This window comes from Nothoprocta perdicaria, unplaced genomic scaffold (genome assembly GCF_003342845.1).
Source record: "Nothoprocta perdicaria isolate Ctin4 unplaced genomic scaffold, notPer1 scaffold_5, whole genome shotgun sequence".
Taxonomy (NCBI): domain Eukaryota; kingdom Metazoa; phylum Chordata; class Aves; order Tinamiformes; family Tinamidae; genus Nothoprocta; species Nothoprocta perdicaria.
This window is the reverse complement of record NW_020455754.1, coordinates 8,367,812-8,376,899: the sequence shown is the minus strand read 5'-3', so window position 1 is coordinate 8,376,899 and position 9,088 is coordinate 8,367,812. Positions and strand designations below refer to the sequence as shown.

At 58.1% G+C, this 9,088-nt stretch overlaps 1 protein-coding gene across 2 annotated transcripts; it reads right to left on the bottom strand.

Moving 5' to 3' along the window:
* Positions 1 to 1,192: 1,192 nt before the first annotated feature.
* Positions 1,193 to 7,396, bottom strand: CD74 (CD74 molecule). 2 transcript variants are annotated; one of them, XM_026047643.1, is made up of 9 exons: positions 7,314 to 7,396; positions 5,408 to 5,583; positions 5,226 to 5,317; positions 5,070 to 5,132; positions 4,693 to 4,788; positions 4,380 to 4,470; positions 3,138 to 3,326; positions 2,308 to 2,382; positions 1,193 to 1,922 (listed from the first exon to the last, which is right to left on the bottom strand). In XM_026047643.1, the coding sequence occupies exons 1-9, from the start codon at positions 7,388 to 7,390 to the stop codon at positions 1,912 to 1,914; spliced, it is 870 nt and encodes a 289-aa protein (XP_025903428.1). In that variant the 5' UTR covers positions 7,391 to 7,396; the 3' UTR covers positions 1,193 to 1,911. The 2 variants fall into 2 exon arrangements, with proteins under 2 accessions (XP_025903428.1, XP_025903429.1); XM_026047644.1 differs by lacking the exon at positions 3,138 to 3,326.
* Positions 7,397 to 9,088: the final 1,692 nt, after the last annotated feature.

The window sequence follows — 9,088 nt, the reverse complement described above, 5'->3', positions numbered from 1 at the left end:
CTGCATAATTTTTCGTGAGTTTTTTTTTATGGAAAATGCAATAAAAGAGAAACGGTGAGATTGTGCTCGCGCCGCTCCGAAGGGAAGGGGCAGGAAGCCCCCAGGCCTGCCTTTGGCCCCTGGGCCCCTCTTGGCTGTAGTGGAGGCAGAGCTGGTGCTGGGGGGCACAGGGGGCTGGCTGGGGCAGACAGGGCTCTTGGAGGCGGCTTCTGCTGGGGTTGTAGAACCAGCTTGACACCCCCCCAAGGGAAAAGCAGTTGTTTGGGGCTTGCTCCCCAAAGTGCAGATGCTGCTGTTGCTGGGATTTGAGTGCGTGGTCCTGGCACAGCAGTTGGGGTGGTTTGTTCCGTTTTTAATTACTAAAATGCTGCACTGCTGTGGGGCAGGTGTGAGAGCAGCCTGATTTGGGCTGGATTTAAAAGTGTCGCCCTTCCCCTGTGCCTGCTCTGTGTTTGCAGCCTCGAGCAGCTGGCGCTCGGGAGCACCTGTGGTTGGTGCCTGGCTCCATCTCCATCCTCTGCCCTAGGGATAGGGCTGAGGAAAACAGGAGGGATCCCTGGGGATCCCCTCCTGCTCCTTCCAGCACCATCCAGCTCTGTGGTACCCCCAGTGCATCCTGGTGCCGTGGAGCAGCCCGGGGCCGGGACTGCACCCTGCTCCCTGCCATCCCAGCGCAGGGAATTCATTAGAATCCTCCCTGCTGGGGGGAAAAGATGCTCCTCAAGGTGATAATGGTTGGTGCCCCCGGTCCTGCCTGCACCAGGGAGCAGGTTGCCCTGCAGTGACATCCTCTAGCAGCCGCCTGCACCCGCGCTCCTTCCCTGGCGCTGCAAACATGAGTGAAAACAGGCACCAAAGCCAGGCACGGATGTCTGAGCAGCGTCCGCCCAGAAGCTCTCGAGGGAGCAGAATTTAGTGGGGTTTTTTTCTCCTGTTTTTTTTTTTTTTTTTTTTTTTTTTTTTTTTTTTTTTTTTTTGAGATAGCTGCAAAAGGATTGAGTATAATGCCCTGCCAGGATTGCCACAAGGCTTTCTTATTCAAAAGTTTATTCAAAATGGTTAGCTTGCATTTAGATTGTGAGCTGATTTATAGAGGAAATTTGTTGAAAACAAACCCCCTCTGACTCCAGCATTAGCTCCTGTTCCTGCTGTTACCTGCTGCTTGGCGGCTGTTGGCGCTGGGGTAAGCTAAGCTGCAGGTGAGCATCTATCCCTACCAAACCCAGCAATTTATCAAAAAAAGAAAAAAGAAAGATGCATCAGCAGTCTAACATATCTGATTGTCAAATGTGGCTCCAACCTATAGGGTTCGGTTAAGAAGCATGTGGACTCCATTTTGCTGCCGTCTTTTAATGATCGTTCAGTACAAGAAAGCATTAATTAGTGGCTCATTCTTCAGCATGGTTGATCCCTATGCTTGCCCTGGGTCCTGCTGCTCTTTGCCTGGGGCCAGGGTGCTGCAAAGTGCTACCTGGGACCGGTCTCAGCGACCGCATCTTCCCGGGAAGCTCCCCTTGAATGATGCTGCTGTCGCACAAAAGCTCATACCCAGCAGCTCGTGTCTGATTAGCAAAAGGGGAAAGAACTATGGGTCTGATGTGGTTGAAGTATGAAAGAATTTTCCAGCGTGCTCTCCCAGCCATGCCTGTAAGGGAACATTTTGTCTCTAGCAAAGGGAAGGCTCCTCCTGTTGTGCTAGCACAAGGCAGGAGGCAGCCTGCAGGCAGCATACGATCAACCCACTTTCGTGCCCTGCAGTAGGGGAGGAGAATTAACGCCTGGGCAGAAGTGCTCAGGATTGCCTTCTATTAATAGCCTTCGAAAGAGCAATATGAAAGCACTTATGAAAGAGAGCAAAAACAAGAGGGGGGGATGCTGAAGATGGAACAAGGCATCTGGAGGCATCCTCTTCTACTTGGCTCCTATAAGGAAAAGGAAGGGGGGAAGTCAGGAAGACCCAGGATGCAGGAGGTGGGTTTGATGGGAGCTGCCCTGCTCCCCACAGCCGCAGCCAGCGCTCGGGCTGCAGGGAGGACCCAGGGATCCTTCCCAGCCACCAACGCCTCTCCGTCCTGCTCCATGGCCAGATGCAGCCCAGGCTGATGCTGTTTCCCAGCACAGGGAATGTGTCCCAGTCACTGCATGGACGTGGCCACCCCTCTCACCACTGCTGGTGCAAGGACATGGGGCAGGTTCTGCATTGCAGCTCCATGTGCCCAAAGACCCAGGGCTTTCCTCCCAGCCACCCTGCCCTGGCCTTGGGTGACCCACTTGGAGATGCCGTCTCCACCGTGCCGAGCTGCTCACCTTTCTCTCCGTCCAGCTTGAGGACGTCCACCCCGGAGAAGATCATCTCCTCTGGCTCCACAGCTCTGGGCACCGCTGCAGGGAACACACAGTCCTTAAGCATTGGGACAACCACGGCTCGCTGCCCTGTGCCACCCTCTGCTGCTTCTGCCAGGCCGGCGACCTGCACTGCTGCTTCCCCAGTCCCTGCAACGGCCCCGCTGCCCCTCGAGGGCTGCCAGGCCACCATGGCCAGGCCATGAACACACCGAGTGCTGAGTGCAGCCACGCCAGGGTGGGCAAGACCCTGGAAGGGGAAGCGAGGGCCTTCCTGAATGTTCTCCCCTACCTGTAAAAGCTGGGGTCCTTCTGCTCTGTTTTGAGGGGCTTCAGCTAGATCAGATTGCTTCAGCTAAGCTCAGATCTTAAAGCAGAGCCACGAGGGCAAGGCTCAGGGCCTCAGCTCCAGCTGCCACTAGGCAAGGGTCAACACTCTCACTCCTAGGGTTTTTGGGGTTCCCTTCAGAGGGTGTCCACAACACGATGTCACTGCACGGTGCGGAGGTGCTGAAGGGGCAGCCCCTGCAGCATGTCCTCAGGATGGGCCCGCAGGGGCAAAGGGGATAGATGTTGCTGCCTGTGAACCTTGTCCTTCACCACTGACCCACGCCACCTTGCCTCGGGCACAGGGGCAAGAACTGCCTGATGCTGCAACGCCCTGAGCAGCTCGAGTGCTGCCGGGCACCCTCCCCGCTCCTATCGGGTTCTGCTCTTCACTGAGCTCAAGAGAAAACAGGAACCACGACTGAAGGTGCTGCTTGTTCCTCTTCCTCCCCACCCGGGCGACCTACCAGGGCAATCCAGCTTTTCCCGAGTCTCAGTGCCCTCAATCTTGGTGCCGTTTTTGTAGGAGCACCAGCAGAAGCCCGTGCTGGCTTGGCACTGCTTGGGAAGGTAGTCTCCATTCTCATCGCACTGGGGGCGGAAGTGGCCCGGATGGACACCACCAAAATTGGCCTCCACCTGGCACTTAGTTTGCACTAGGGCAATAAAAACAAACAGGACACACCATGAGCACCTCGGGGCAGCTGCTGCCCAGGAGCCTCACAGCAGCGCTCGGATCAGGGCTCGGTGCAGGCAATATCTGCCCGGGGGACACGTCACCCACCAGGGCTGCAGGAACCCCGGGCCAGCCCCTTGGCACTGCAGCAGCAGCGGGGCCGCTGCAACAGGCGTGGGTCAGCAACAGCAAAATCCCACCTGCTCCGGGACAGAATTGCCTTGCTGGGATTCTCCTGCCAACGTTTACCCTAATGAGGGCAAACGGTACCAACCTACGTAACAGGGGCCACGTCTACAGGAATTTGGCTATGGGGGACTGGTCTGAGCAGGCCTAGGGAACGAAACTGCAGGAGGATCTGGGCACTGAGCTTTTGCCTTTTTAATTTAGATAAACTACATTTAAAAGGAGGAAGCGCAAACCCCACTCCAGGGATATTTTCTAAAGCTTTCCCTCTAACCAAAGGGGGATTTGAGGTGGTGGTCTGTTTTTCCCAGACATTTGCTCTCCTTTTTTAACACTTCTGCATCTGCTCTCGTCTGTTGATGGCACATCCACCGTCAGCCCTTTCTAGGACCATGGCTTTTCCTTCAGGATGTCCTGGTTGACTTCAGCCTCAGTCCTACAGGCAAGCAGCTCCCCTGCAGAGGAGGAGGGCTGCTCCCATCCCTACGAGTCTGGCCTTACTGGTTTAGATTAGAGGGAGCAGAGGCGCAGAAGACGGGCCCTGCGGTGAGCCTTGCTGCTAAGGTGCCATTTCCACACCTCTGCAGCAGCTGAAATCCTGCCAGGGATGCCTGAACCCCTCTCTCCAGCCCGGCAGTGCCCAGATGCTGCCCTGGACCTGCGTCTTCACCCACCAAGAGCATCTGGAAGCTCCTGATGAAGCTGCTGCTGGACCCCGAGGCAGGCAGAGGCTCCAGGCTGCCCAGCCACCCCTGGGTGCTCTCGTGCTGTCCCCTCTTGGGACGCAGCCATCGCTGAAGGGCTACTCCCAACCCTCCCAAAATTTGGTAGCTCCCATCCGCAATACCTTTCTGCGCCGGGATCACCTTCCTCTCGTTCTTCTGGGGTTTCTTGGCCAGTTCAAACAGCAGCCACTTGTGCATCCAGGATTCGAAGGACTGCAAGAGGAGGAAGCAGCATGGGGTGACCAGGAGGAAGGAGCCCTGCTGCCTGCTCCAGCTCGGAGCTGGGACAGCTGCGTGCACGTCCCCTCCCTTGGGGTGGCAGGAATGCGAGCCCAACGCCATAAGGATTTTCCATGCCCAGGTGGACACATGCCAGTGCCTCCCGAGGGAAAAGCTTCCAGAAGGGGCAGAGCAGGAGAGCAGCCACACACTGACCTTCCAATCCACGTCAGTCATGGACTTCTTCAGATGCTTCAGGTTGTCCAATAGGTTGTCCTTCAGCTCTGGGAACATCTTCTGCGGGTCTGCTTGCTGCAGAGGCAACCACCAGAGTGAGACGAAGAAGACAAAGGAAAAAAGGAGGGATGGGATGAAGCTCCCATCAAATGGAGTGCAATATTATAGGAGTATAGGTATTATAGGAGTACAGGAGCTCCTGCCAGCTCCGAGACCCCAAGAGTGCAGGAGGAAAGCCCCCAGTGATGCCCATGTAGCCCAGGGACAGCTCAAAGCACAGTGTCCCACCACCTTCGGCAGTACAGAGGGCAGCTGTGGGAGGCTGGCATGCTCCAGAGGACACATGGGGACCTTACCAGCAGCAGGTGCTTGACCTGATCCTCCGTCTTGTTGCTCACGGGCCCCATGATATCCATAGGCTGAAGAGAAAATTCCAATGGCAAGAGTCAGCCCAAGGTTGGCAGTGGCCAAGAGGCAGCGGCCAGTGTAAGGCAGGGGTGGGCACCTCTTACCATCCTGTCTGAAGGGGGCGAAAGTGGCAGGCTCCTCATGGCCAAGGGCATGTTCACCATGGCCATCCGCATCTTGCTCACGGGCTTAGCATCTGCCAGGGAAGTGCAATGTGAGGGGGATCAAGAAAAGGGACCACCCGCCTCTGTGCCCACCTCCCACCGCCTCCCCGTGAGCTACTGACTCGAGGGCATCTTGTTCTGCAGCGCCTGCAGCTGCAGAGTCTGCGAGGTCTTGGTCAGCTTGTCGATCTGCCCGCCCTGCTGGTACACGAAGTAGACGGTCACGGCCTGGCCCACGATGAGCAGGGCCACCAGGATGGAGAGCGCTGAGAGGGCGGCTCTGCGCCCAAACAGGGATCTGCAAGACACGAGGGAGGGAGCTCAGAGCCCGCTCTGCTCCTGGCAGCTGGGAATGGTGGCCGAGCCCGGCTGCTGGCCACGGAGGCGGGATGCGGGACATGGAGTCGTGATGCTCCTCCCAACCTTCACGTCCATCACGCAAGCGGGGATTTCCAGTTAGCACCCAGGAGAGGCTGGTGGCACTTGGCCTCCTCCAGCTCCGCCCCACAAAATTCTCACGTTATGGAGCCCCTCAACAACCTCTGCCACCTCTTCAGCCAAAACACTAAGTGACTAAAGACGCTTAAAAAGGCTCTTTTTGAACGCCAGCGGCCGGGGCGGGGAGCGGGCGCTGGCTCCGCAGCTGCAGAAGCGAAAGCTCCGCGCGGGTCCCTTCTGCGCCCGGGGGGAAGCGAAACCCGCCGGGCGCAGGCGGGAGCCGCGCGGGGCGCAGCGCGTGGGCGCAGGGCAGGGGCAGCGCGGGGGGCTCGGGACACGTCACACACCGCGGGGACCCTCAACGTGGGAGAGACCACGGGCCCCCACGGGTGGAGGGCAGAGCCAAGGGAGGCCGGAGCCAAGGGAGGCCGGAGCCAAGGGAGGCCCCGCAGCCCTCGTGCTGCCGGTCCCTGCAGTCTGACTCCTTCCTCTTGCTCTTTCCTGCCGGGCAGCACTTCTGGGTTACCGGGGGCTCCTTCAAGTTGCCTGCTCTGTTAATCAGGACGGATGGATGATTTCTTCCTCCCCAAAAGAAAAGGGGCAAGATAAGAGGAGGAGGGATTTAGGATGCAGCCTTTCTGCTGCACTTTCATCCTCCGTCCCAGGCAGAGCTGGCTCCGAAGCCACCTTTCCTCAGGGAACAACAGGATCTGACATCGGTCCTGGCCTGTCTGCCTGGCTACCTCTGACGTCAGCAATTCCTAGCCGTCTGATTGGCTGCGGTGCTTTTCCTCCCTCCTCCTCCCGTCTAGGGTGGGTGAAGGTGGCCAGGGGATGACCAGGGACAGGGGGTCCCAACCCTACATTGCCACAAAACCCCATGTGCCCCACGCCAACCCAGGCACTCTTGTGTCCCGGATCATGTCCACCAGCCCCATAGCCACACTGAGATGCCCCTTAGCCTGCTGCCCACATCTGGCCCCGTAGCCAACCCATATACGGCCACTGGCCCCAGTAGCCAAGCGATGCCCCCCTTGGCCCATCTCGGTCCCACTTGACCCCATGGCCGCACCGCACTGTCCCTTGACCCACCTTGCCTCCTTCCACCCCATAGCCACGCCGTCATCTGCTCAGCACAACCGTGCCCCAGGTGTCCTATAGTCGCGCCAAGCCGCCCTCCTTGTCCCAACAGTGTCCCCTTCCTCCCCACGGCCACGCCATGCCACTATTAACCACCATCTGCCCCAAGTGGCCAAATGGACGTGACAAGCCCCCTCCTTAGCCCAATAGTGCCCTCTCCTTCTCCATAGCCCCACTAGGTCCCTATGGTGCCCCATAGCTGCCGCAAGCCCACCTTGGCCCAGCAGTGCCTCCACCCTCCCCACGGCCACGCCATGGCACAGTTGACCCAACCATGTCCCACCAAGCCCCCCTTGGCCCAGCAGTGCCTCCACCCTCCCCCTGGTCATGCCATGCCACAGTTAACCCAACTGCGTCCCACCAAGCCCCCATGGGCCCAACAGAGCCCCATTGACCCGGGTGTCCTCTTGCACCCCGCGGCCGCGCTGCGGCCCCCCGCGCGCCCCGCACCTCGAGGGCTCCGGGCCGCGCAGCACGGCGCTGCCGCGGTCCGAGGTGGAGAGCAGGTCCCGCTGCTCCTCGGCCATGGCTGCTGCCCTCGGGGAATGGGCGTCGGGGGCGCCGCGCCGCCGAACACCCCCGGCCCCGCGGCGCCGCCGAGCCGCCCCATTGGCTGCCCCGCGCCGCGTCACCTGTTGCCGGGCAGAGCTCCGCGCACCGGGGCTCCGCTCCGCTGATGTTGCGGCACCCGACGGCGCGGCCGGGACCCCCCGAGGGGGCGGCAGGAGGGGTGCGGGGCGGGCAGCAACCCCGTCCCCCGCAAAGGCCGGCTCCCTACTTGCCTTTGGGGCCTGGAAAAGTTGCTGGTTTTATTTATTTCTTTATTTATTTGTGTAATCGCACTGAACTTCAGCACAACCCCCTCTTCCACCATCTCGCGGGCTACGTCGTCGGCTGGGAAAGTCCCTGCAGGGTGTTTTGCCAGCACGAAGGGGCGACATTTAAAGCACTGCAAAGTCTTTTCAAGCCCTCTTGGACTTTTATCACCTGCCATGGCCAGGATTGGGTGCCCCAGTGCATCCCGGAGCCCTGCCTGCACCCTGAAAACACAAGGGATCACTCCTATTCCTTACACACCACAACCCTGCAAACCAACCACCCTTTCAAACAGGCCCTTGCCCAGCTGGCATAAATCAACAACAATTCCTGCCGAGTTAAATAAAATGACTGCAGCTGATCATTAACCTTCTTGCTCAGCTTCTGGATGGAGCTTTACACTGCCTGTATCAGCCCCAGAGGCAACCCAGCAATGCCAAAGTGCTGCTTTTTTCCTCTGCTCATTTTGCACTAAGTTTTTCAGTCTGAGAGCTCAAATTTCTTGAGCTGTGAGAGATGGAGATGCGTGACCTGGTCTAGGCTCCCTGCCCTGCTGTATCTCTATAGACTCATTTGTCCTCCTGGATGCAGCTGGAAGTGCCGCCATTGCTCCATGGCCAGGCAACCCTCAGAGAACTGGGGATGACCAGAACCTGCTGAAGGTGTTCATGGACCACTGGGTTATTTGCCAGCATTTTTGTATGTACTCTTCATCCCTCTCTGCATTTGAGCAAAATAGACCTGTGGGGCTCATCCCACCAAATCCTGCTCTGCAGACATTGCAGGTGACATGTCCAGGCTGGCCCCACACTGTGGTGCAGCATGGACCACATGACTATGGACACATGAGTGAGGACGTGTGGCTCTCCATGCTGGGTGCCAGAGTGGACCTGGTCTCCGTGCTGACACTGAGCTCGGTTGCAGTCACCCATCTGGGCCGCAGCGGCTGCGCTAAGACAAGTCGCTTCTCCTGGATGCGCAGTTGCAGCTGCCCCATCCGAACAGGGGGCTGGAAAGGACCTGCAGAGCCCAGCGTGTGCGGGACCCGCTTCCGTGACTGCCTCAGTCCAAAAGGGGAACTATGGAAAGTTTTAGTAGGAACTCAGCAAATGAAATTGAAATCAATTTCCTTGAAAATGGGCCCAATTCTGCCAACTTTGCTTTGGGACTGGGGGAGAAGATTTATGCTCATCCCTATGTGAGCCAAAGGAGGGGGGGTCACCTCACGGCCAGCTCGCCTCTTTTCACCACTGAATCAATGTTTTGCTCTGCACTAGACACCTTTTCTTTTCTATTAACTCTTCCAGTGTGTTTCACTCCAGCTTTCAGCACAGGGCAGTGGTGGTTGATGTGTTTCAGCCTCTAAATCAGGTTTCCATGAAAGATGCAGATCCTTTTGTAGCATCTTT

Coding starts and splice junctions, on each gene's coding strand:
- CD74 (XM_026047643.1), bottom strand. CDS start 7,390: ATGGCCGAGGAGCAGCGGGACCTGCTCTCCACCTCGGACCGCGGCAGC. Junction 5,584..7,313: donor CGCGGCCCGGAGCCCTCGAG/GTGCGGGGCGCG, acceptor CGTGTCTTGCAG/ATCCCTGTTTGGGCGCAGAG. Junction 4,471..4,692: donor TGACTGACGTGGATTGGAAG/GTCAGTGTGTGG, acceptor CTCCTCTTGCAG/TCCTTCGAATCCTGGATGCA.